At 32.7% G+C, this 27525-nt stretch overlaps 10 protein-coding genes across 10 annotated transcripts; 5 read left to right on the forward strand and 5 right to left on the reverse strand.

The window, feature by feature from the left end:
- Positions 1-56: 56 nt before the first annotated feature.
- PUS6 (pseudouridine synthase PUS6) lies at positions 57-1424 on the forward strand (the record flags this gene model as incomplete). Its single annotated transcript, XM_020190071.1, has 3 exons — positions 57-194; positions 273-1140; positions 1240-1424. 3 exons carry the CDS (start codon positions 57-59, stop codon positions 1422-1424), a joined length of 1191 nt encoding a protein of 396 aa, XP_020049759.1.
- ASCRUDRAFT_40751 (putative metalloendopeptidase) lies at positions 1333-3642 on the reverse strand. Its single transcript, XM_020191024.1, has one exon. The coding sequence runs from the start codon at positions 3553-3555 to the stop codon at positions 1519-1521; it is 2037 nt and encodes a 678-aa protein (XP_020049760.1). The 5' UTR covers positions 3556-3642; the 3' UTR covers positions 1333-1518.
- Positions 3643-4201: 559 nt separating this feature from the next.
- SEC24 (COPII subunit SEC24) lies at positions 4202-6784 on the forward strand (the record flags this gene model as incomplete). Its single annotated transcript, XM_020189660.2, has 1 exon — positions 4202-6784. A coding segment is annotated over one exon (2583 nt), but the record flags the coding sequence as incomplete, so codon positions are not given.
- Positions 6785-7514: 730 nt separating this feature from the next.
- Positions 7515-9029, forward strand: POL4 (DNA-directed DNA polymerase IV; the record flags this gene model as incomplete). Its single annotated transcript, XM_020191403.1, has 1 exon — positions 7515-9029. One exon carries the CDS (start codon positions 7515-7517, stop codon positions 9027-9029), a length of 1515 nt encoding a protein of 504 aa, XP_020049762.1.
- A 783-nt stretch (positions 9030-9812) lies between these two features.
- On the reverse strand, positions 9813-11406 carry ERV41 (Erv41p). The gene is made up of 2 exons (XM_020195185.1): positions 11134-11406; positions 9813-11032 (listed from the first exon to the last, which is right to left on the reverse strand). The coding sequence occupies exons 1-2, from the start codon at positions 11195-11197 to the stop codon at positions 10032-10034; spliced, it is 1065 nt and encodes a 354-aa protein (XP_020049763.1). The 5' UTR covers positions 11198-11406; the 3' UTR covers positions 9813-10031.
- Positions 11407-11616: 210 nt separating this feature from the next.
- Positions 11617-13140, reverse strand: ADA2 (chromatin-binding transcription regulator ADA2; the record flags this gene model as incomplete). The annotated part of the gene is made up of 1 exon (XM_020191404.1): positions 11617-13140. The coding sequence occupies one exon, from the start codon at positions 13138-13140 to the stop codon at positions 11617-11619; it is 1524 nt and encodes a 507-aa protein (XP_020049764.1).
- Positions 13141-13147: 7 nt separating this feature from the next.
- ITT1 (RBR-type E3 ubiquitin transferase) lies at positions 13148-15407 on the forward strand. Its single transcript, XM_020192233.1, has one exon. It carries the CDS (start codon positions 13514-13516, stop codon positions 15281-15283), a length of 1770 nt encoding a protein of 589 aa, XP_020049765.1. The 5' UTR covers positions 13148-13513; the 3' UTR covers positions 15284-15407.
- Positions 15408-15529: 122 nt separating this feature from the next.
- Positions 15530-17629, reverse strand: PEX28 (Pex28p; the record flags this gene model as incomplete). The annotated part of the gene is made up of 3 exons (XM_020190233.1): positions 15530-16531; positions 16748-17291; positions 17466-17629. 3 exons carry the CDS (start codon positions 17627-17629, stop codon positions 15530-15532), a joined length of 1710 nt encoding a protein of 569 aa, XP_020049766.1.
- A 4844-nt stretch (positions 17630-22473) lies between these two features.
- Positions 22474-23994, forward strand: NUP120 (Nup120p). Its single transcript, XM_020195016.1, has one exon. It carries the CDS (start codon positions 22508-22510, stop codon positions 23930-23932), a length of 1425 nt encoding a protein of 474 aa, XP_020049767.1. The 5' UTR covers positions 22474-22507; the 3' UTR covers positions 23933-23994.
- A 39-nt stretch (positions 23995-24033) lies between these two features.
- On the reverse strand, positions 24034-26923 carry ASCRUDRAFT_73311 (NADH-quinone oxidoreductase subunit G family protein). Its single transcript, XM_020192234.1, has one exon. It carries the CDS (start codon positions 26594-26596, stop codon positions 24410-24412), a length of 2187 nt encoding a protein of 728 aa, XP_020049768.1. The 5' UTR covers positions 26597-26923; the 3' UTR covers positions 24034-24409.
- Between the last annotated feature and the right edge of the window lie 602 nt (positions 26924-27525).

Consider the following 27525-nt stretch of genomic DNA (forward strand, 5'->3'; position numbering starts at 1 on the left):
AAAATTTAGTTGAAAGTTTGGTAAAAAATCAACCAAAAATTGTTCATCTTCTGCTCATGTCCTCTTATCTCTTCAAAAATGGCTTACGAATAGTGCCTCCTCACTATATTACGATAGACCGTTTTGTAAGACAAAGTTGGGCTGACAAGCATATTGTCACGACGTTGCTATCAGCTTTTGACTTGAAACCCTATGTTAAGCTCCAGTTGACCAAACACCAAAAGGCAGACTGCAAGATCGACTATGACAACATCAGTTCAGAGATCATCAAGCAGTATTTTGCAACCAGAAAAGTTTCGGTGACCAGGAAACTACCACACTTAAAAGAAAATTTAGTAATTGATGATCCAGAGCTACTAATTGATCTTGTTCTTCGAAACTCTGATCTCCTCTCTGTGGTAGTACATAAACACGAGATTCCTGTATCCGATGGCACTAATTTTATGGAAGATGCCAATCAAAACAGTTTTCCCAAAGATGAGGATAGATTCAAGATACCTATAGTTTTTGAAGATGATAACCTCGTAGTGGTCAATAAACCCTCAGGCATACCGACACATCCAACAGGAAGAAGCTATCGTTTGAATTCAGTGACCGAGGTAGTAAAACACCAACTCAACTTGGAAAAGATATTCAATTTCAATCGACTAGATAGGTCAACATCTGGGATATTAATTTTTTCAAAAAATACCAAAACAAATCAAAAATTTCAAGAGCAGATTGCAGAAAATAAAATTAAAAAGAGCTATCTTGCAAGAGTTGATGGCAATTTCAAAGAAAAACATAATACTATTTGCAATGATTTACTTTTTAGAATCAGTATTTCCGGGTTCCCATTACAAACAACTTCTTTAAAAGAAATTATGATGAATTCCTTATCAGTTCCTCAATTAGCTGAAACACATTTCAAGTTTTTATCTTATAATCCCGAAAAGGATCAGAGTTTAGTGATTTGTGAGCCAGTAACTGGAAGAACTCACCAAATTAGAATTCATTTAAGAAATTTGGGCCATCCGATATCAAATGATACAATTTATGGCTTTAAAGGCAACACGTTTAAAAATTCAATTGAAACTGATAAACTGATAATACAAAAAATATTAAATCATAAGGAGTTGATGGAAATTATATCTTCTAAAAGTTTGCGGGTAAAATCAAAAAATTATAATAGAATTTTTGATATACTATGTGATGATATTAAAGTTTTTACAATTGATGATTATCATAAGTTGAATGAAGAAAACGCTAAGCGAAGAAACAAAGCTTTAACTGGGAAAGTCTGCAGTGAGTGTGGAACAGAGTTATTTGCTGATCCAATCAAAGACGATATGCTATTATACTTACATGCTTTCAAATATGAAAATATTGATAATGAATGGTGTTTTGAAACAACATTTCCTATTTGGGCGAAATATGAGAATTGATTCAAGTTTAATAAACTTTAATTATACGCCAATCATTTATTTTTTACTGATATATATATATCACAATTTGTATTTAATTCACAATCAATTTTTTTTATTCATTGACATAAATACATGCAAGACCGTCAATCCAACTCGATACTCTTGCTGATAAACCAATAATTTCAAAACCTTCCGGTGGTGATAATTCACCTAAACCACCACCATTTTTATTACCAAGCATTTCACTTTGTCTTCCAGTTGATGTTATAATTTGAATAGCATCAACCCAAGAACCACATTTCAACTTAAATGAAGATATAGATTCATTTTTGTTTAAAGGAAAGTCAGTATAATTTTTTGTTTTATTTCCAACAAAATTTGAACCATATCTAGTCATAAACTCAACACCGTCTAAAGCACCACCATGATACACTCTGACACATATCACTTCTCGTGGGTTGAAGGTGATAAATGGTCTTTCTTGGTTATCTTTTGAGCCTAAATAAGACGACTTAAAAGCAACCAAGTTACCTCTGTTTAAACCAAAATGACCAGTGATTCGACTTTTTGAAGATTCGTTTGATAATTTTAAAAAATCATCAATTTTGTATTGACTACCAATTGATAAGATTTCCAAGGACAATTTTTTCCCCTTTTGATCTTGCGGTAATAAATTTTCCAAGCCATAATAGTTTAATAATATTTCGTTTTGGGGACCAACTCCGTTTTTAAGATTTTTGGGTAAATATTCCAAGTGAGCCCTGCATTTATCATCTGTGTGTAATTCAACTAAATAGATACCAGTACTTGATTTACAGACAATATTACCATCATTTAAGGGATATAAAACAGTTTTTTGAGGGTAGATATCGGGGTAATTAGGAACTGAGTTGTCAATCCAATCGTTTGGTAATTTAAAACTTGGATGATATAAAAACCTTAGTAGATCTAATCTATGCCAATCACATTCATCTTTAGGTAAAATTGGAAATAGGCCATTACTTTTTGTTCTTGTTGAGTACTGTTCAATTGTCATAAAAGATCTATTAAAGGTGACGTAATCTCTCAACATAACACCAGAAGGTTGGTGAGGACAGCCCAATAAATGGCCAATTTCGTGTAAAAAGGCACCCAAGGTGACATTTAGACATTCCCAAGCAGAGCCACATTCATTACAGTCGTTAGCAACTTCTTTTGTATTTGTTTTGATGCATTCTGAAAAGGATAAATGCAATTCTTCAAAGGATGATGGCCATGACCATAATCCATGAGAACCGAAAATTGCAAGTTTATAACGGTCAATTGAACCACCCAAGGCAGCATGGGCTAAAATCAAGTTTTTGTCAGAGTCCCAATGAGTATCTAAAAACATGACAGCGCATTGTGAAGGTTTATCAAAAGGAGCACCATATTTTTTCAAGGCATCACAAGCAATTCCAAATAATCCACCTTTATTTTTACCATTGTTGTTTTGCTGAGCTAGGTGTGGATCCCTTAATTGAGAAACAGTTTTTTCTGACTTCAAAATATAGACTTTAATGTTGCTTCTCAGGTTGTTGTAAGTAAAAGTGGGATCGTTTTTATTATTCTTGTTTTCAACTTTGGATAAGGTGTCATTTGAATATTCCTCCTCAAATCTAAAACACCTGTTTCCGAGGTTGTTCCTTAGCATTTGCTCATTTGTGAAAGCTTGCATTAACCTACCACCTAACTTTAGTTTTCTGACAGCTAGATTTAAATCATTGCCTTCAAGTTTCTTCTTCCATTCAGGAGAATCAAAAGTCATAGGCGAATCCTTTCCCACCAATAAACACAAATGAAGGGGAGGATTGTTTAGCAAAGGCGTATAATTGATAGTGATTGTTTCCGAAAATGGTTTGACATGCAATCTCGACTGGGAATCAAAAATAGGAAGAGAATTGCGAAAGTAGCCGGGATAATAGGTTAAATAGATCAAATTGGGCCCAGGTTGCAAGTAGATTAAGGCCTTGAAGTATTTGGCATTAACGTCAAAGTATTGCTGGGGGAAGAAGTTCCCGTTGTAGTAGGCCTGAATAATACCACTCTCCTCGGAGGAAACACCATGGAGAATCACAACTGGGATATGCACAGTGTCTAAAGACTTGTAGTTGAGAATCTTTAGCGACATTATTGGTTGGAAAAGGAGCACTAAATATAACTGGCAAAGCTGTTAGGAAGCAGAAGAAAAAGGGGAGTTATATAGTAGAGCAACACCAGTCACTTCAGACCTTTGTCACTCCAAGCGAATCGAATAAAGACGCTTATTCCACTTATACCCCAGCCATGAAATTAGATCCACCACCACGGGTGTCTGGGACCTCGGTAATCTCGCATGCATATGCGTACACATGCGCGATCCGCAGCTCTGGCTCGAGACCCTCTGGGCACGTGCAGCACTTGAGGTATAATTCAGCTGTTCTTTTGATTAGTTGGCAACAAATCAACAGAACACTTCAGATTGCCAAACCAACTGTCTCCAGCTGTCTCCAATTGTATATAAAGTGCAACCACACTTCTACCTTTATCAATTTCTTGGTTGAGTACCTTCTCTTTATTCTCGGTATCTGAAAATGTCTGGCAAGAGACGTCACTATCCAGCTGCTCAGTACAACCAATATGCTGCTCAATCTCCAATCTCTGGTGGAGCAGGAATGCCTCCAATTCCACCACAACCTCTACCCCAGCAAATCAATTCCCAGTATGGTGCCAATGCCTATCAGAAACCACTAACTGGAAATCCCCAATACAATTATCAACAGCAAAACCCTGGTCAACCGCAATCTGCTCCTGGCATCGACCAGCTAACTCAGCAATTCAATGATGTTAATCTCTATGGCTCTGCTCAACAGTCATACCCTCCAGTTGGTGCAAATCCCAACATGGGAATGGGAATGGGAATGAACATGGGTGCAAATCCCAACATGCAACTATCTTCTCACGCAGCTGCAGTCTTACCAATGAATCAATTATACACAACTGATTTATTAAACGATTTCCCTCCCCCAATAAAGGACTTATCTTTACCACCACCTCCTGTTATCTTACCCAACGATGCCACTTTATCTCAAAGACCGGAATCAAATGCTTCACCTGACTACTTCCGTTGCACTCTTAATACGATACCAACAACAAACAGTTTATTAAAAAGATCCAAACTACCTCTCGGTGTGGTCATTAGACCCTATACAACATTACATGAATCGGAAAACCCAGTCCCTGTTGTCAAAGATACTGTGATTGCAAGATGTCGCCGTTGCCGTGCTTATATTAATCCATTTGTCCAATTTGTTCAAAGTGATAGAAGATGGCGTTGTAACTTATGTGCTTTGCAAAACGATGTTCCTTCTGCCTTTGATAACATGGAGAATGGAAGAACAAGATATGACAGAGAAGAATTAAACTACGCCGTTGTCGATTTTGTTGCTCCTTCCCAATACATGGTAAGATCTCCTGAACCCTTAGTATATGTCTTTATTATCGAAGTTTCCGTTATTGCTGTTAAAAATGGAATGCTAGCTACTGTTGCAAGAACCATTTTAGAGTCTTTAGATAGAATCCCAAATGATAAAGGTCTAACAAGAGTAGCCTTTTTAGCTGTTGATTCTGCTTTACATTATTTCAAAATCCCTGAATCCACCAAATCTTCAAATCCAGAAAAAGACGATGACAATGATGACGACGACGATGAAGATGAAGATGATGACATTAACTCTCAACCTCAAATGTTGGTTGTCTCTGATTTAGATGAACCCTTTTTACCTTGTCCTGATGGATTGTTGGTAAGATTAGATCAGTGTAGAAGCCAAATTGAAACCTTGTTGGCCAATTTAAATGACATGTTCCATGATAATCTTAACCCCAATTTTGCTTTAGGTCCTGCTTTAAAAGCTGCTCATAAATTAGTTCAACCAATTGGTGGCAGAATTCAAGTTTTAGGCTGCTCTTTACCAAGTCTTGGTGTTGGTAAATTAAACGTTAGAGAAGAAGAATCCGTTTCTGGAAAACCAAAAGAAGCTCAAACTTTAATGTCTGCTGCAGATTCATTTTACAAAAGTTTTGCTGTGGAGTGCAACAAATCTCAAGTTACTGTCGACATGTTTTTATGTTCTACATCATATCAAGATGTTGCAACTTTAGCCAACTTACCTCGTTATACAGCTGGTCAAACCCATTTCTATCCTGCTTGGTCCGCTGCTAAAGAAGAAGACGTTATCAAATTATCTAAAGAATTCTCAAACCATCTTTCAATGGATGTTGCTTTAGAAGCAGTAATGAGAGTTAGAGGTTCAAATGGAATCAGAATGGCTTCATTCTATGGTAATTTCTTTAATAGATCCTCAGATTTATGTTCATTTCCAAGTTTTCCCAGAGATCAAGGTTATTTAATAGAAATGTCCTTAGAAGACAATATCACAAAACCTTACATTTGCTTACAAGCTGCAGTTTTACACACAACTGTTGGTGGACAAAGAAGAATCAGAGTTTTGAATTTAGCTATTCCAACAACTACCAATATCGCTGATGTATTTGCATCTGCAGACCAATTGGCAATTGCAAACTTCTATGCCCAAAAAGCCGTTGAAAAGGTGTTTTCAAATTCGTTTCAAGATGCTAGAGATTTATTGATGAAACATATGCTTGAAATTTTACAAGTTTACAAAAAAGAATGTGTATCTAGAAATGTCGGATCTTCCTCACCTTTACAACTATCTACAAACTTGAGAATGTTGCCATTATTACTTCATTCAATGATTAAACATATTGCATTTAGAACTGGAAAGGTTCCATCAGATCACAGAGCTGCTGCACTAAATTTCCTTGGATCGGCTCCTCTTCCCAAATTAATTAAAAATATTTATCCTTCAATTTATAGCTTACATAACATGGAAGATGAATGTGGGTTAGTTGATGAAAATACTGAAACAATAATTATGCCAAATTCTGTGAATGCAACCGCTGTAACCTTAGAAAGATTTGGATTATACTTAATTGACAATGCCTGTGAATTATTCTTGTGGGTTGGAGGTGAAGCTGTTCCACAGTTAATCCAAGATGTGTTTGGTATTGAGGATATATCGAATATTCCAGTTGGAAAATGCGAATTACCAGTTTTGAATGATTCTCCATTTAATCAAAGAATTAGAAACATTATTCAAAGTATAAGAGATGATCATTCAGTCATTACATGGCAAAGTTTATACGTTGTTAAAGGACCATCGCCTTCAGAGCCAATTGCACGTAGTAGGGAGGTTGCTGCTTTAAGAATGTGGGCCTCATCTGAATTTGTTGAAGATAAACAATCAACTATTAGTTATAGAGAATTCCTTGGTTCATTTAGGGAAAAAATTTCAAATTAAGCACATTATAAAAACTCAACCAATCATTCAGGAATAGTTAAAAAAAAAAATAATCTTGGAAGAAGTTAATGGCATATTTATATCAAATTTAATTTAATTTTTATTTAGTTTTTTTTAAAAGAATTTCAATTTTATTTTTAATGATTAGTAAATTTAATTTATGGAACTGAAGCTTCATTAAAAAAAAGAACACAACACGACATAAATTTAATTGAAAGTGTTTTTTTGTCCAATAACCATGGTTCAGAATTTTTTGTTTTGTTATTTGATCATTATTCAATTTTCTTTTTGAACGTTTTTCTTTATATATTTTTATTTTTCTATTTTATTTATTTTCGTATCTTTCTATACTTCTATACCTTTATACTTTTATATTTTGTATATCTACTCTTCTGTTTTCACAGTCATATCTCACTCCTATTGTTTTCTGACCGCAGACCACAGAAGCGCAGTTCTTTTCATTTCATTTTTATTATTTTGAATGGTTAAGACTGAGTCTTTGAAATAAATGAACATCAGACTATTAACTGTAACTCAAAGAGCAAGAGGTTTTTATTTACTGAGTTCCTCTCAATCAAGGTCATTATTATCTTGCACAAGAGTTCCTAGAGGAAATGCAGGGATCTTTTCAACAAGAGTATTCTCTCCAGTCCCATCGATTTCACTGTTGCTTTTCTCATCACAAATACGATTTTATGTGAAGAGCAATGAATTTCCAGATATACTCAGTATGCCACCACTTAATATATTTGAGAATTTGACATTTTTACAAGTTCCACTAGAACAGAATGGGTTATCAATTTTCAGAAAGAGATTGTTTGTTAGAAATGGAGCAAGAGTTAAACGTTCATGGACTCCCAAAAATAGGGAGACATTTACCCATATCTTGGTTAATCTATCAAGGGTTCGAGATAATAATGATATTTTGCGTCGATTAAAAATCCAAGATGGATCTGAACTTGGTCGAATTATAGTTGTTGATGAAATGTGGGCTTGTGATTCAATTGAGCAAGAAAAACTATTGGATACTGGTCCCTATGTTATACACTTTTTACCCAGGTTGGAGCCAAGTGAAAACACAGAATCAGAAGCGGAGAAAACCAGTGAGAAATTAAATGATTATAAGGAAAATACCAAAAAAGATAATGATATAATTAACAAGGAATCCAAGTTTGTTGCAGAGAGCTATAAGAATAGTCTTGCAGATTTTGTTCATCCCAATATGAAAATAATAAATGAGCTTACAAAGTTTATTGATATATATGAGGTGTTAGGTGAAGGTTTCCGATCATTGGCTTACAAGAAGGCAATTCGAACTCTTTATTCAACAAATAAGCCAATAACTACAAAAAATGATTGTGTTTCTTTACCAGGGATTGGAAATGGTATAAGTTCTAAAATTGAAGAATATTTTACAACAAATAAGATTGAGAAATTAGAATCCTTTAAGAATGATCCGAAATTACAGGTGTTAACAATTTTCAGAAATGTTTATGGAGTTGGGCCAGCAATTGCTAAGAATTGGTACGATTTAGGATATCGAACTTTAGATGATATTAAAAACAATGTCCAACTAACCACAGCTCAACAATACGGCATAAAGTATTATGATGATTGGTCCAAAAAAATACCAAGAGAGGAATGCACAAAGCATTTAGAGTTTCTCACAAAAATTGTAGAAGAAATTGATCCAAAAGCAAAAGTATATTCTATGGGTAGCTATCGAAGAGGAAAATCCTTTTGTTCCGATATTGACTATATCATTACAAGGGAAGAAACAGATTCGGTCGATTACTTAGTCGAGAACTTATTGCAAAAATTGATTGATAAGTTGTTTGAAATGAACTACTTAAACTGCAGTTTAAGTGGGCTAGGTCCCACCATAACCATAAAGGACGATATTGCAGATACCTCGCAAAAAAAGAGAAAAGTTATTCATGGAACCAACTTTCATGGTGGTTGCAGGTTGATTGAGTATGGCGACAAGGCCATCTGTCGAAGAATTGATTTTCTATTGACTCCCTGGAACCATATTGGAGCTGCTTTGATGCACTTTACAGGAAACGATACCTTCAATCGAAGCATCAGGCTTCGTGCTGAAAACAGGAATATGAAACTCAGCCAGAATGGGTTGATGAGGAAAAACGAGGATGGAACGTTTTCGTTGATAGAGGCCTTTGACGAAAGAAAGATTTTTGAGATACTCGAGATGCCCTATCTCACTCCTCAGGAGCGAAACTTGTAGACAGCAGAGGCAGCAGAGACAGCACTGCTCCTCCATTAAAGAAACAAAGTATTTATAGCGCAGAGCCCTAAGCTACACCAGGGCTCTAAGATAAGGCACTTTTCCACATTTCGACTTGAAATGATTCAAGTTCTGTAATGAGAAAGGTTAAAGATAGCCCACGATCAAAGATTCCATCGTTGAGAGAAGTCAGAGCCAGTGCAATATAAATACCTCTGTATTTCATCCTTTCTATTTTCCTTCAGCAGACCAGAACAATACAGAAAGCAAAATGAAGTTTGTTAGTTTTATCAGCCTTGTCTTAGTTTTTATCACCCATAGTGCCATCGCATCTCAGTATCTAGTTATCTTCCAGAAGGGAGACAGAACCCCTTCTTTGAGGATTAATGGTGTTAAATCTGTGTTGGCAGACCTAGGTGGTAAAATCACCTACGAGTACTCAAATATTCTAACTGGGTTTACTGTTGAATTGCCTGACGATCTAGTTGTATCCTTTGAGAGCAAAGTGAGCAGCGAAGAGTGGCCTGTATTCATTGAAAAGGATTCAACTGTCTCTATCTTATAAAGACAAAGAGAGAAGAAAAAGTCTATAACAAATGATTAGAATGCGCAAGTCTTGTTTTTATTGATGCTAATGCGATTGCAAAAAGAACATGGATGTCCCTATTTTCTCAAGATGCCTCTCAATTATTAGGATATGCAGTACGAAATTTATATATTAAGATACCGAACATTAATTTTTCGATTAATACCAGAATGCAATATTTTTTTGTTTTAAAGACCGATTGTAGTAATTGAAACTAAAATGAGTTAATTGGCTCAAATCGTGTTTAATATAATGCAATTGATAAGGATTCTACTTTGTTTCTTTCAAATGAATTTTTTTACATTTTCTAAAGAATTTTAATATATACTCATAAATATCAAATAAATCACAATCTTTTTTTTTTCTTTTTTTTTGAATTTTTAAATTTAATCATTCTCACCTAATATCGCTCAATATTACTCAATATTAGTTTTAATATCTTGATCCAACAAAGTTTTTGGTTTTTCCTGGCCTCTTTGAGCAAATTTTTTGCCAAATAAAAATATCAATATTTGATCAAATGATTTATAAAACCACTGAAATGAAATCATTATGCCACCACAAATTGTTATTAATCTGGTCATAAATCTAATAAATGAAATTCTCTTTTCTTGAATTAAAAGTGAAATTGGCTCAAAATCATATTTGAAAAAAATCCCTGGAATATGATTTAACCTCAAATCTTTAAATAATTTGTCTTGTTCAGTCAATGAATATTGATAGGTTTGTAATTCAACTCCCAATTTTTTATATGTAGTTGGAACAACCGACATATAGTATTGGTAACTTTGTTTTTGCTCCTTGGTTACTTTTGCTGTAAAATCTAAAGGATTAGTTAAATATGGATAAAATTCACCAAATGAAAACTCTGAGATGACATGTGTAAAATTCAATGAAGCTATTGGAACAGATGAACGATCTAAATAGCCAACTCCCTTAGCAGTTATATGAAAATCACCAGATACTCTGTTCACCGGTATTGAACCAAAAATATGACAGGCAGGGGCACCAGAATTCTTATCATTGTTCAATTCTCTAAATTCAGCTAACAAACTTTCCCTCATAATCTCATCAATTTCTGGAGTCTTTATGGGTTGTCCAGGTATATTAACTAAATAATTTTCTGGAATAAAAAAATTTATACCTTGATAAGTTAAATAGTCAGTCGCTAATAACCTATCGCTTGTAATATCTAAAACATTTGTATTAATGAAATTGCATGGCATTGCAACAACAATATCCATATTGATTTGCAAGTTCTTTCCAACTTGGTCATTAACAAAAAACTGATGATCAATTTCACCATCTATCCAACCGCCAATTTCAATCCATACTAAAAAAAATATTCCAACCATGAGAAATATGGTGGAATACCCACCTCTTGTTGATCTGACTGTGTTTGATGGCGCGAGTTTTGCTTGAGTTAATAGTAAATTATGAAGAATGTTTGCTAGTTAGTAAAATGGTCCATAAAAGATCTTAAACATGGGAAAAGAAATAACATTAATATCGACATACGAAAAGCATCGAAAGCTCGTAAGCCTCTGACACGATCATTGAAAGCCTGAAGTTTTTCATCCATTATAAATCCCAGAAATGCAGCAGATATACCAACACCTAAAATACCCTGTTAATGCAACAAAAATTGAAGAAAATGAGAAAAATGAAGAAGAAGATGGAAATGAAAATAAAATCCCAAAGAGATAAGCATCAAAATTTCAACTGAACAGCTCTGCAAATGTTTCTTTGAGATTTTTCCAGGGTAGCCCCCTTGAATCGGGATATATAAGAGATGAAGAAAAATTCCAATCTGAAAAGGCTTGGTAAACCCCGCAAAAGCAAAACACTTGTCATTAAAAACTTAAATACTATACAAAGGAAGAATGAGAAATAATTTTAAAAAATAAGAAAAAAATAAAATAAAATAAAATAAAAATAGTCAAGAAGCACAGCAAGAGAGATCATGGGAATAGAATTAAACAATAAAAAGAAGTAATGTGGCTAGTTCTGCTTTAGCCAACGTTGTTGCAAGAAAAACTCGTATATTTTGGAAGTTTTATTCACATCTATCTTCAACAATTCTCTAGCAGTTCTCTTCTTGAGTATGCCTCCAGTTCTCAAGATTTCTCTGAATAGTGTTTCCTTTATAGCCATGTATGGCTTTGGTAGGATTCTCAAAGACGAGCAAAGTTTCTGTTCGTCCATAGACAACAAGTGAACATCGGTTGCATTGGAAATATCTAAAGGAGCCTGCACATTTTTTCGTGTTGACGCATTTGGGTTTGAACTAGAGTTTATACCCAAATTTGGACTTGAATTTAATGCCAAATTTAAGCTGGAGGAGTTTATATTTGAGTTATTTGAATTTGACAATGAGCTATTTGGAATCAATGGGTTAGATAAGTTTGAATATAAAGAGTTTGCATTAGAAGTTAAGGTTGATGAAAGGAAATCTAAATGACTCGAGGAATTATAGTTTGCATTTCTTGAATGTCTTGATGATAAGTTATACCTTTGGGATACAGTTGACTTTGAAGATTTATCCTTTTCATATTTAAACCCACTTTCAATTGTGGTTAAGCCAGCATTTCTCCAATTTTGCAATTGAGAAATTTTATTTCTAATTTGAGATTCCAATAAAATATCATTTGAAAATTTTTGAAAATCTTCTGGAGTCATGATCCGTATGAAAGGTTTAATTTTGTTAAATAGTTCTCTTTCTTCTTTGGTTTTTTTTTTTTCGATCGAAAGATTTTTCTTGTATTCCAATAAATTATTTCTTATCATTATTTTTTTTCTTTCAGCTCTAAGAGTCAATCTTGAATTGTAAATATGCAAAATCGATAATTTTAAATCAATGTCACCAGGCTGATCATCTGGATCAAAAGTCATATCTTTAACAGGAACCTCAGCATCATTTTCATATTCGGTTTCAAATTCTAATCTGCCAGGCATGTAGCCTTGAATTTCATGACAAAGTGGAGTTGATGCTATGGGTTTTGTTTTTGGTGGAGGTAATGGAGTATTTCTCTTTTTCTCAATTCGTTTTTTCCTATTTTGTGCAAATATTTGGGGAGTGATTTTGGGTATATGTCCAGCATTTTTTCTTAAATCATCTTTATTTTCTTTAGTGCTTTTGTTTTCACTATCTATCTCATCGAGACTTGAATCTGGAAACGGAAAATTTTTAGAATCCAAATATACTTTGTGATAATGATTTTCGACTTCTTCCTTTGATCTGGAAAAACCTATATGGTCAGCAATTCCTTGCCAATTCCCTATTCCATACTGCTGAGCACCTTCAATCAATAACAATTCTTCATCTGCACCCCAATCATCATCATATATCGGGTAGCAATGTTGTTCTATAACTCTATATTTGTGATAAGGTTTATGAGACCCAGTGGATGCACCATTTGAGAAGCACGAGATGCACAAGTCGTAACCTTCGCACTCTGCACATGATATCCTTACTCTATTAGTAACGTCAGAAGAACAAACATCACAATGAAATTTGTTTGACATATTTCAACAACACTTACACCAAAGTGGTGAAGAAACAATAATTCACATTTTGAACCCAAAGCGAAAATACCCCGGCCAAGAGCGAGATGAGGTCAGCTGACAGAGGTCTGGGTGGGGTCTGAAAAGGGGGTTCTTTTAAATAGGGTCTGGTGTTTTGCTAAAAAGAGCCACAGCAGTGGTTTTAAAAACTGGGAGCCAGAGGAGCGGATGCGCTTATTGAGCCATTTTGGTGGATTGGTAAAGAGTCGATTGTGGAGATGGAAAAGAGTTGAGCTGAAGCTGTTGAACCAGAGGCCAGACAGTGCTAGAGCATCAGAGAAGCTGCTTAAAGCGTGTTTGGGGACCAACAGAAGCCATCAGAGCGTTGATTGTCATGTTTAAAACCAGCATAGGCTATTTGCTGACAGTTAACACATCAGAAACCACCCAGACTCTTTATTACGAAAGTGATGCCATGGAAGACATGTCTCGCCACATCTACAGGCAAAATGAAGATCAGATAGACGATGATTGCGATGGTCTTTCTCCCCATAATGGAGACAATAATGTTGACGAAGAAGATCCAAGAGTTGAAGAACTAACCTCGATAAAGGCAATTTATCCTGAATCAAGAATAAATCTCAGAAAATTAGAAGGTTCAGTAGAAATACCTATAATTCCAATAAATACAATTTTTCTTAAACTAACTGATAGCCAAAACAAAATGGAAATGGAGTCAACAAAGATGAGTTATTTTCCATCTTTGATTTTAAATTTCAAACTAGTCGATTCCTATCCATTTTCAGATCCTCCAGCTTTTAATTTGCTTTCTTGCTGGTTGCCTTCTGCGACAATCAATGATCTTAAAACACAATTAATTAACATATTTCAAGAATTAAACGATATAATTATTTTCAATTTTATAGATCATATCAATGATAAAGCCTCTGATTTTTTCAACTTATTGTCAATAGAAAAGGATCACAAGAGTGAGGTTTATTTAGTTAATGATCCTAATATCTTTCAAAAACTCAAATCGTTTAATGAAAAAAAATTGATTGATGAATTCAATAATAAAACCTTGTTTTGTGACATTTGTCAAGATTACTTTAAAGGCTCTGAAGGTTCAGTTATAAATAAATGTTACCATACGTTTTGTGATAAATGTTTATTTAATTTTTTTTTTAATGAAATTAAAAATGGAAGTATAAGGAATATTCATTGTCCAAATTATGAATGCAATAAAACATACGTCAAAAATTTAAATTCTGTTAAAAATTTTTTAAATACCACTAATAATCAAAATGCAAATACAAATACAAATGCAAATGAATTAATGACAATTAAAAAATTCGAAGAAAACTTATTTCAAATTCCAATATCGAAAGATTTTTTAATAAACTTATACAATAAAATTAAAGTGAAATGCGATTTGAATAAAAATTATCAAAAAAATATTGAGTTGGATATCTCAAATTTTAATATCAATCAAATGATTGAAAAATATTTGAAGTTATTAAAAAATGATCAGTTGTCAATATATGCTTCATTGTTTCCAAATAAAATTATTGAATGTCCCTTTGAAGATTGTAAACAGAGATTTATTCGAATTGACATTGATGATGATTTAGTTATATGTCCTCACTGCAATTTTGCATTTTGTGCTTTATGCCAACATTCATGGCATGGTACTACCAACTCTTGCAGATTAAGTTTTGAAATTGATGAGGATGTTATTCAAAATTATCTAGCTTTATATCAAGAAGTTAGGGATTTAGAAGATGAATTTCAGAATTCACTGGAATTGAAAAAACAATACGATAAAAAGAAGATTGAACTAACTAAAGTGCAATATTTTTATGGCAGAAAAAGATTAAAAGATGCCTTACAAAAATATAGTTCTGAAAAAATTGCTGAGGAGTTATTTGAAAAGGCTATAAGAGATAAATCAAATAAAATTTCTAGATGTCCAAGCTGTGATTTAGTGGTTCAAAAATTTGAAGGATGTAATAAAATGAAATGTCCTTATTGCTCAACATTGTTTTGTAATTTATGTGGTACAGATATTACCTTTGGAAATCCTTATTATCATTTTAATACTGAAAATACATCAAGTTTATGCAGTGGTAAATTGTTTGATAAAGATGATCAACTTGCAAATTAAAAATATTAAAAGTTCTAATCTCATATTTTTTTTTCTTTTTCTTTTGATATATAACATATTTGATTTTTTTATATCTTTGTTTGGGGTTTTTTCTTGTTAATGGTAATATTCATTAAAGCTTGCTATTTTTGTTTATTTATTAATTATAGACTATTTAATAAAATTCTTTGTTTTTAATTTTTTTTTATATTTATATTAGAAACTCTTCAAATTTAATATTCTTATTTGTTAATAAAATTTATATAATTAATGATAGAATGGTTTTCTGGCTGGCTTAGCATATCTATATACAATTCTTGTCCATCTTCTTCTTCTCCAAATACCGTCGGTTGTGTCATCAGAATCGTATACCCAGGAATCATCATTATTTTTAACATAGATATTGGGGATGCTTCTTTCTTTTAGCCAATTTTTGGAATTATAATCGATTTTCCATTCATATTCTTCTTGGTCTTCGAATTCGTATGGTTTTGATGAAGAGGTGTTTTTCTTTAAATAAAACTTCCAACTAATTGGAGGCAAAACATTATCAAGATGTTTCACACCATCAGGCGGATTTTTTTTCTTTCTTTCAGAACAACCTGGATCAAAAACAATAGTTGAAAAAGCTTCTGATATCCATGAATTAAAGATTATGCCTTGTTTTTCGATTTCAAAGATTTCGATTAAATTAAAATAAGGCTTTTCATCTAAAATTATATCTGTTCTCTTATGTTTGACAATAACTTGATCGATTTTTTCCTTTTCATTATTAATTAGAGTGTTGTATTGAGAGATGTATTTTAAGACCAAGGGATTAGTTACAGTGAAGACAACCCAACCAAAAAATATAAAGACTAAAGCCCAAGGAATATATGGGCCAATAATAAAGATCAGTATGATTAGAAGTAAAACAGTATAAAAGAAAGCAGTGGAGTCCTTTTCATTTTTAAAGCCAGCGGTTCCATATATGAACATTTCAAGTTGGTCGAACAATTCTAGTACATATGTTAATAAATTTTGGAAATCTCTTATATTGACAAATAAATCCATATTATATCTTAAAAATCTTGTGTCAAGCTTTACCTTTTTATCGTAATTTTCATTTTCAAATAGATTTTCATTGATGTTTACATTTGAATTCAGATTATCATTTGAAATAAGACCATTATTGGTAGTGATATTGTTATTTGCATTAGTATTATCAATATTGGTATCATTAGCGTTATCATTGATATTAAATTTGTTTGAAATCCTTTTATTTGTAAGCTTGTTGAAAAGTTTACTGGATTTGATATCAGAAAAGTTTAGTGCTGAACCATTAAGAAAGGAGATTTCAGAAGGAGCATAAAAAGAAGAAGAGTCATTTAAGTTGGTATCGGATAAATTGATGTTGGAGCTGTTGTTTAAATTGTATTTTTTCAAATCCCATCTTCTTTGATTTATATATTCGTTATTTTTAGCATAAACCTCGTTATTTTCAACTATGGTTGAATTTAATAAGTATTCGATAAAAGTTTGAGAGTCCTTTCTTTTAAAGGGTATTAGGGATCGAATGGACAATAGAGGATGCCTGTAGCTATAGGAAGGAAGCATTATAACCAATAATAGATATAGCAAAGGCAACATTAAGATCAAGTATGGGTAAAGACAGCAGTAGGTGTAAATGATTAAAGAATTGAGAGTTATAATTGGATCATTCCAGGTGAATATTTGTATGATTAGATATTGGAATTCAAATATACTTCCTGCTCTATCCATTAATTTTTTGATATTTTTGAATAGTAATTTTATGGATAGTTCAGGAGTGTTTTTTCGTAGGGGATCATTGATTCTTGATTGTAATTTGTCTTTGTTTGGCATGTCATTTGGTATAGCATGAATTAATAACTTGTCAAAAAATTTATCCATAAAGTGATCTTTTTTTGTAGAGGAATCGACTGGAGTGTTGTTTGTAGAAAGACTGTCCAGATCATTGTGATAAAAAGGGTTTGATGGTTCGAAGTTTTCATCATTCCAAAAATTTGAACTTGAGGTGGAAAGCAAATTCAAATTCAAACTTGAAAGCGAATTTGAGTTAGGATTTGGATTTGGATTTGAATTGTGGGTTAAACTCAAGTTATCATTGATGTTATCGGTAGAATTGTTATTGGTATCACTTTCAAGAAGGAGGTTATTTGTGGATAGATTTGACTGATTCAACTGGGTTTTGGCACTTCCTGAAGAGTTCACAGAGTCCAAACCTATGCCTATCAAGGAAGCAGCAGCACCAATGGCAACATTATTGTTTTTGTTGGCGACGTTGGAGGTGTAATCGTAGAGATGGGATAAGCTGCTGATTGCAGTTTTCCTGAATTTGGAAGGCATTTGGGGGGGGGTGGGTGGATTTCAGTATCAATGGGTTGGAGATGAAGAGGGTAAAGAATATGAAGAGCAATGTGAGCAATGAAGGAGATACAGAAACAAAAGAAAGTGTTACAGAAGATTGGAAAAGGAACTCAAGATAGCAAAGCCAAGGTGAGACAGAAGACGAAACGTTCATAGGCCAAATTTTCGCAAATCAAAGCCATCGCAAAGTTGGCGCAGGTTTTTGGAAACAGAAGAAGTAGAAGAAGCAGAAACAGAAGCAGCAGGAGAACTACAGGAAAGGGAAGAAGAAGAGGAGGAGTGTGTATTGCTATAGAAGACTACTGTTAGTATAAAGCACCAGAGAAGATCAAACCAAAGCATCTAATCCACAGCCAATGAAAATCAGACTGACATGCAAATCGATAATATTTTATATTCATATCAAAGATCATAAATTTGGGTACATAAGTTTGGTCATCATATCGATTGGATTATAGGGAGCGATACAAGGTAGAGTAAAATAAATACACAACATACAATTTCTAGTAATGAGTTAGTGATTGGTTTCTTTGCAGACTTTTTCTTTGGGCCTATTTTAATTTAATCAAAATAAATCAAGTTCAGACCACTGCCTTGTCAAAGGCAGAATATCATCAAAGTCTGCTAAAATAAAATAGCAAACGCAGTTGACCGTCGTGAGATTGTGGAAATACATCATAAACAAATTATTTTGATTAAAATTAAATAGCTAGACACTTGAATATTTAGAACATACCCTTTAACAAGATTTTAAACAATTGTTATCTAGATAAATGATAATCTCTAATGAGAAGTTAGTAAAATAAACTCAGTAGTTAAATATTCATAGAAAGTAATGAATCTCAAGATAGCATCCATTCAAAAAATTACATTGATAATCAGATTATATAAAAACTTTCTTCAATAACTTTCAGACATATGCTTGTCTTAATTTTTATAAGTTCATCATCTCATCGCATATAACCAAAAGAAAACACAAAAAAACACGTATTCCACAGGTCTAAGATGAAAAAAACAGAAAATAGAAAATTAGTAATTTGTTTCTTTATGCTTTATAAATAAATTAAGATATGAAATTAAATTGAATTAAATTTAAATCTTCAGAAATTGCATGAATGGTAACCGAATAGTTGTATCAACAATAGGAAAGACCCTAAAATTCTGACTCGTCATCTATTGAATTCTCATCATTAAAATAAATAAAATATTAAAAAACTAAAAATTAAAATGTTTCACATACACTTACAATCGGAAAATTTTCAAATCTAGTTATTTTTTTACTTTTTTGACATATTATCTTAAAAACTAGAAGAAAAATATTAGTTTCCTATTAATCTATTTTGAACGTCGGATAAAATTAAATATTCTTTAATTTGACTATTGGTTGGTAATATAATCATTATATTAAAATAAATATCAGTCATTCGAGTTTCTGAGGCTCAATACAAACTATCATTCATTAAAATGTTGATATCAGTGCCCAGTGCAAGAATCATCATAAAATATATTGATTATATCTGTAACAAAAAAATCGCAGTTTAAAGAATGTGCAATTCCTATTAAAACATTCAAATATATACCTAGTGAAAAATGAGTTAGTAAAAAAAATTCTTCCAAGTTAAAATTGTTAATTGAACCTTATATTATATTGATTTTTCACGAAATATTGTAATCAGTTAAAAATGCCAAACATTATCAATCAAGAATTTTCAGCAGGTAATTCCAGCTTTTGTTTGCTATTATCATCATATAAAACAAATCGAATAAAAATTAAAAAATCAATAACCAATCAAACGAGCATAAACATACCTTTTAAACTAGAAACCAGAAAAAACCGGTAAATTAGAAAAAAAGCAAAAAGAAATCTAATTAGCAATCAATGTTAGTAACAACTAAAACAGTGATATAATACAAAAAATGCAGATGCCATTCAGCCCAAAACCAACTGGAGGAGTGTATCGAAAAGCGTCAGAAAGCCATGCATGAAGTTGAAATCATTCATTTCAAGTCATATACTCTAGTTTGTATAAGTTAAGTCATCACAAAGATCTCCAGTAACAGTTGAATTGGACCCAGGAGGAACATTGCACATACCATAAGATCTTGCTGGAGAAGAAGAGAAAGTTTTTTTCTGCAACCAATTTAAAGAAAAAAAAACGAAACAAAAACGAAAAATTTTCACTTTTTTTTAGGGCACGCGACCCGGGTAACACTTCCCAAAAGAGAAGTAGATATAATCACAAAAAGAAGCCAGAAAAGAACCACAAAGAAAGAGCACACAAAGAAGCAGTTCTCTCCATGTCTCTCCTCAAGGCCTTGCGCGAGACACCCATTCTCCACGACGAGAACCTTGCCGTGGTTTCATTGGTTCTTCTGCCCCAGAGCAACCTTCCTCTGCCCCAGCTCGACTCCAGCCCTGAGCAGTACTTTGGCTTCCACTTGGCCAGTTTCTCGTCCATCCTCGACCTCTCAGGCTTGAACACCTATCAGTTCGATGCCCTCAGTGTCAAGTTGCTTAACAATGCCACCTCCTTGCTCTTGACGCCATTGTCCTTCAACACTGTTGTTTCCATCTCCTCCTCTACACTCAATTCGCTCAGAATCGACTTGCCCTTGAAGCTCTACAACGAAAACTGCTTGATCATAAACCACAACCTAACAAAGGCATTGGTTTTAATTGACTTGATTTTGGAAAACGGAAAGTTCTTGACACTTTATTTCAACTTGAAGAATGATTTTAACTTGGCCAATAACTTTGTTTCAAAGAGAAATCTAACCTCCAATATTTCAAACTGGTGCAAAGTTAACAATTTTGTTTACGACTTCAATATTAGAAAACCTAATTTTATTTACTCTGTTGACCAGAACTTGTTTATAATTTTCTTCAAAGATGGCGGTTTAATCAAATGCTCAAGAAAATCCAACTCAATTAACAATTTCAAGACCCAACTATTTAATGACGATATTTCTTTGACCTCAACTCTTGGGAAACTTTTTTCATTTACTTCATTTTCCTTTTCCAATTTAGTTTTTAATCAATCTCATGATGATGATAATGATAGCGACAATGATAATGATAATAATCATTCCTATTATCTTCATGATCAAAAACAAAACAAAAAATTAAATAATAAAACAACTAGTTCATATTCAAATTTAAAATTATCAAACGAATATAATGAAAGAACAATTTTAGACTCGGTTCATATTAAAAACTATTTAATAACAATTTCAATCAATAAATATTTAAAAATTTGGAATTTAAACGATTGTTCCTTAGTTCACCAATTATATTTAAACTCAAATGACTCAATTTCAAACAAACAGTTTATCCCATACTTTAATAAATCTTCACTTTTATCTCAATTGAAAAATTCAAATTATTTCATCACTTATTTACCAATAGGTGACGGAGTTTTCAAACTATGGAAACTATCCTTTTCTAATAATAATGAAAAAAATGATAATAATGATCCCACTAATAACACTAGCATTGGGAATGACAATGACAATGACAATAATACTGATAACGATAAAGATATCGATATCGATAACGATAATGATATTGATAATGATATTGATATTGAATTTATCAATAAATTAAATAAAAAATCAAACAATCACCCTTCTCAAGATCTTAATCATCAAACTATTAAGCATCCACATGAAACTCCAAAATTAATCGATTTAGGTGACAATTTCAAATTTAAACCCATAATCCCTGATCAAAATTCTATTTGGTTAATATCAGATATAAAGATAACTTCCTCCTATTTCTTGAAATTAAACCAAACTTTGTATAACAACTCAATTCCACCTCAAAATTTAATATCCGTATTCATTCTATGGAAAAGTGACACCTCAACTCAAATTCAATTGTTAACAATTGATTTATCATCTGGTAATTACAATTGGTTCTTATCAACAAATTCAAATTCAATTTTCAATTTTAATCATCATTTTAACCAAAAAAATTCAATCATATCCGATTCCTTATCTTATTCGGAATATTATATTAATAAAATTTTTGACCAAGGTCTTTATTCAAATCTTCTAATTGAAACAGCTATACCTGCTTTTGAAAAACTTTACAATAACGAAAACAATCACAATCAATTTCCTCTCGATATCTCCCTAAGAGAAAAAACTTGCCAAGTTTTACATAGATTAGTTGATCCCTCATCAAATTATGAATCAGATTTGAAAAGACAATGGGAAAGATTCGAGTCTCTATTAATTCAGTTAAAGATCAAATCAAACGAATCATTATCATTATCTACTATTTTAAATAATAATTTATTAATTCTAAATAAAAATTTAAATTATTCCTTGATTAGATTCGATACTAATTTTGAACTTTTTTATTTAAATAAAAATCTAATCTTAAATTCAAAATTATTATTAAATCAAAGCTTTAATGAAGCTCATGAGTTTTTAAATTCAAATTCTTCTTTAACTGACAATCAGAATATCTTGAACTTTATTAATGTCATTTCAAAATTTGCAAATTCTTTACCAAGTAAAATTTTAATCAATTTAAAATCTTTATTAGGTGATTACTCTTCGAATGATTCATCAGTCAACCAAAAAATGAACAAAGTCTTTGATTCTTGTCTTGCTGGAAAGATTAATGAAGATTTATTAGAAGCATTAAGTAGTGAGTTGAATTTGATCCCCAATGCTCTTGACATAATTGATTATTTATTAAACTTTTCTCGTGAAACTGATCAAAATGAATTTTTCTTAAATATGTTAAACTCAAATAATTATGTATTATTTTTTAGAAATCTAGCTTTAACCCAAGGTTTTAAAGATACTTTAATAATATTAAGAGAAATATATTTTAATATTATTTTAATGGTTTTAGTTTTGAATTTTAATAATAATCAATCCGAGAGTTATTTTTCTAAATTAGTTAATTTTTATAAAAATATTGATTTAACTTTAATTACAATGGAAATCAATTTTGAACCTATTTCTAATATTGATGATGATATTGAATTAACTCAAAGCGGTGAAAGCAAAATAATTGCAAAGATTAACAATAATATTGGTAATCTTTCCTGTTCTCTCTTTAGCAAAGTCATTCAAAAGCATTTTAATTTTGGTTTTGAAGCAGATCTGAATTTGACTTTTTACTTTAAAATTCTTTTATCTTTTATAAATGATAGAAAATTTGTCTACAGTATTTGTTCCAGTTTATTGTCAATGTCATACGCTCATATCCTCAAAAATAGGTTTTATTTCTTTATTGATACTACTCCAATATCACATTTGTTAAAGGGATTGATATTATTGAATTGTTCAGAGTTCAAACAATCTTCTAATGTATTTAAAGAAAATGCTGAATTAATTTTATCTTACAGAATTACCAAAAAAGAATTTTTATCTTTACAAACAATAGAGAATTTAAACATTTTTTTTGATAAAAGTGAAGCTGTTGATGACGACATTACAGAAGATTTAACTCCATTGAATAAATCTCTATCCACCTATTATTATAATCTTTCACTTTTATTTGCTGAGAAATTTTGTTTTTCTGTTTCTTTAGATTTGGGTAATTTAGCATTAAATGCCGGATCAAAAGAGAATGATGAAAAAATCACTGAAAGAAATTGTTTAAATTGCTTCAATATTTATTTGGAATTATCAGATTTTGATGGTGCATATTCTACATTAATGAAACTAAATTCAGATTCAATTCAATTAGAATGTCTTAAGAAGTTTATTAATAAAATTTTCAATTCCTCATCTAACGATTTAAAAAAATTAATTTCCTACCCATTTATAGGTATTGATGATTACGTTGATGACATTTTGTTTCAAGAGGCCAATTCCTTTGATTTTATCAACACTTCAAAAGAAGAATACTGGAACAATTTCTCTAAGGGATTAATGTATTTCAAAGTATTATATTCATGGAGATTAAACCACAATAATCCAAGAGGCGCTTGTGAAGCTTTATATCATGTTATTAATAAGTACAAGTACTCTTTATCGAATAAAACTCAAAAATCTTTAGTTATGACAAGTAATAAGAGCTCTTTTAAAAAAATAAAAAACCAAACATTGATAGTTTTTCAACTTTATAGTATTATTCTAAATCTTTTAAAGACATTCAAGGAAACAGATAAACAGTGGCTACTAAAACACAACTTGTCAATGAATATCGATAAGTCTTATGAAAAGGAATATGAATTGGTGACACTTGAAGAATTAAAAGAAGAATTTAATTCGTGGACAAGTGAAATTGACCAGTCTTTAAAAGTAGAGATTTTATGAATGGTTGTGTGGTGTTTTATAAATCAGTTTTATACATATAGGTTTGTTTTGAATAAAAAGTTCGATATAAAGTTTACATTTATCGTAAAATTCCATATGAGTTTATAAAATATTTGATTATAAAAAGACGTAAAGCAGAATATGTAAAAAAAAAAGAAGTGAACAAAAAAATTAAGATAATTTATAAGTTGATAAAAAAAATATAGTGTGATGATTGTGTTAAATAATATAAAAGCTCAATTGAAAAGATTCTTAAAGCCTCATCAAATTTTGAGAATATATAGAAATTTGTTCAACTTTAGTTAAGAACATAAAACTAATAATGAATATGAATTAATTAAACCTGAAAACATTTCGTTTTAACGTTTCCTTTCTTTTGTGGAAAAAGTATAATTATGTATTGATCGTTTTTATTAATATTTCTTTTGTTTTTTTTTTGTTTTTCAATTGTAAAAATTAACCACTTAATTACAATACTTAAGCAAAACTGACTTCTTGGTTTTCGTTAATTACCTTATCATTTTTAGGACCAAATGCCTTTATACAGTTAGCCATTGTTGGAGAACATCTTGAAATAACGTCAGTGAAGTAAAAGTTTTCAATTGGATTTTTTAATGGAACACCAATTATGCTTTGTGATAAAGAGGAAGACAAGTGATCATAATTTGTAGAAGCTATTTCAGTAGAAACAGGCTCAATAATATCGTATCTAGCAAGGTTTGGAGCAATTTCTTCCAATCTTGCTCTGATTGAATATATGTCATCGTAAGGAAGTGGAGAGCCCAAGTAATCAGATAGGGCTCTAATAATTTTCCAATCTTCTCTTGCAACACCTGGTGGGTTTGTAGCAGCCCTAGTAGTTTGAACTCTGCCTTCAGTGTTAACATAGGTAGCAGTCTTTTCAGTGTAAGCCGAACCAGGTAAGATAACGTCTGCTAAGGAAGCACCAACATCACCATGATGGCCTTGGTAAATAACAAAGGCATCTTTTGGAATATCTTCTGGGTTGACTTCATCAGCACCCAATAAGTATACAATTTTGGGGTCAACTTGGCTGATTTCTTTTGTAGTAGGAACGAAACCAACGTCTAAAGCACCAACTCTAGAGGCATCGCGATGTAAGACATTGAAACCGTTCCATTCTGGAGAATTGAATACTGATGAATTCTTTTTAACGAATTTTGAGACCAATTCATAAATGGCAGCACCATCTTGAGCGTCACTGACAGCTGAACCAATAATGATTAAAGGTTTTTTGGCATTAACTAATTTTTTACCGTAATCTCCATCAAGAGCAGATTGAAGGGCGTTTGCATTCCCACCTAAATGAGTCAAGTCAAAAGTGGATTCAAATTCTTGACCAATCGAGGCAATTTCCAAGTTACTTCTAAGCCAGACTTTTCTAATTCTAGCATTTAAAACGGCAGCTTCATGTCTTGGGTTAGTACCAATCAATAAGATCTGATCGGCATCTTCGATACCTTCAATAGTTGAATTAAAGATATAAGAGGATCTGATGTCGTTACCAGATGGTGGGGGCAAGTTACCATTTGGAGTATCGATTGCTAGGTTTTCAGAACCAAGTCTGTTGACCAAGTCCTTAAGAGCAACTAAAGATTCAACATCAGTTAAGGCACCAGAGATGGCTTTAAATTGGTTGCCTTCAGGTTTAAGGGTGTTGAAGGCGGAAACGATTGTTGATAAAGCTTCATCCCAGGTAGCAGTTTCGAAATGGTCATTATTTTTGATTAATGGGGTAGTTAATCTTTGAGATTTTAAACCGTCGCAGGCAAATCTTGATTTATCGGAAATCCATTCTTCGTTTATTTCATCGTTCAATCTTGGTAAGACTCTCATGACCTCGATACCTCTTGTGTCTACTCTAACATTTGAACCTAAAGCATCTAGAACATCAATGGTTTCAGTTCTTTTTAGTTCCCAAGGTCTTGCTCTAAAGGCGTAAGGTTTGGAGGTCAAAGCACCAACAGGACATAGATCAATAATATTACCAGACAATTCAGAATTTAGATTCCTTTCAACATAGGTGCCAATTTGCATGTCATTACCACGACCAGCTGAACCAAATTCAGGAGCACCAGCGATATCGTTAAGAAATCTTACACACCTTGTACAATGAATACATCTATTCATGACAGTCTTGACCAAGGGACCAATGGCTTTGTTTTCAACAGCTCTTTTACCTAGGATTTCATTGAATCTTCCTCTATCGGAACCATATCTTAGGGTTTGTTCTTGCAAGTCACATTCACCACCTTGATCACAGACAGGGCAATCCAAAGGATGGTTTTGTAGTAACATTTCAGTAACACCTTCTCTTGATTGTTTGACTTTATCGGTGCCAGTGAAGACAACCATACCTTCTCTGACGGGGAAGGCACAAGCAGCAATTAGTTTTGGAGCCTTTTCGACTTCAACAAGGCACATTCTACAATTACCTGCAATAGCCAATTTTTCATGGTAACAATAACGAGGTATTGTTACGCCTGCTTTATCGGCAGCTTGAATAATTGAAGAACCATTTTCAATTTGGACTTTAACACCATCTATGGTTACATTGACTTCACCATTCCTAGGTATAGAGGAAGAAAATTGTCTTTTGAAAAAGTAGGATAGGTTTGGTTTTATAAGATTACGAGAGAGCATTGTGAAGTGGTGTGGTATTGTTGATATTGGAAGAATATGGACGAGGAAAAAAGAGGAAATTGAGTTGGGATATGGAGTGTGTTGATATTAGTAGAGACTGTAATTGGATCAACAGCGAGATATTTGACAATAGATATTAGGGATGGAGGAACGTTGTTTCTGATGCAAGACACTGAAAAATGGCAGAAAGCTCAAATCAAAGCCGAGAGAAGAGAAATACAGATCTGAGATAGTGCTGAGATATGGTAGAAACAACAGTTAGTGTGAAAAATCAGCAGGCAAATAGGAAGATCGAGGTTGAATCAAGGACGTTGATTATATTTGCATAGCTCCAATTGAACATCTCCATCAGAGTTCGTCTCAAAATTCTTTCAGAATAGTAAGCAAAAAAAAAGCGCGCTGTGATTGGCGGGCTCAGCAAGGTCTGGTGCAGCAGGGGTCTGCATCACAACGGGGGTTGCCTACTCAACCCCGAAAAGAATGTCCGATAAATACACAGCGGTGGCACATGCCGTCAGACGAGTCTACGCACACAAACGCACACACACACATACACACAGACACACAGACACATACACACACATACACACAGACACATACACACGCGCACATACATACAGAGCGACACATACCGGCTTTTGTTCGTCTATGGCCGGGCTAGACGAGCTGGGTATTTATTTTTATTATTTTATATATTTAGCACCCAAAAGAGCTAAACCACTTTGACTGCTCTCGACGTCGCTGTGCTATTCATTCTCAGCTATGGTTGGTCAAGCTGGGCTCGTCCTGTCTGGCTCCACTAGGCTCTTTCTGTTTACCTCATCTCCTAAGGGATATCCATCCTTTTCCAGGTCTGCTGCTCGTTCGTGGGTTCATTTTGGGTTATATTTGGCTAGAGGTGAAACTGCCCTTGAAAGACTACTCAGTTT

The sequence above is a fragment of the Ascoidea rubescens genome (assembly GCF_001661345.1).
Source record: "Ascoidea rubescens DSM 1968 unplaced genomic scaffold ASCRUscaffold_1, whole genome shotgun sequence".
NCBI lineage: Eukaryota > Fungi > Ascomycota > Saccharomycetes > Ascoideales > Ascoideaceae > Ascoidea > Ascoidea rubescens.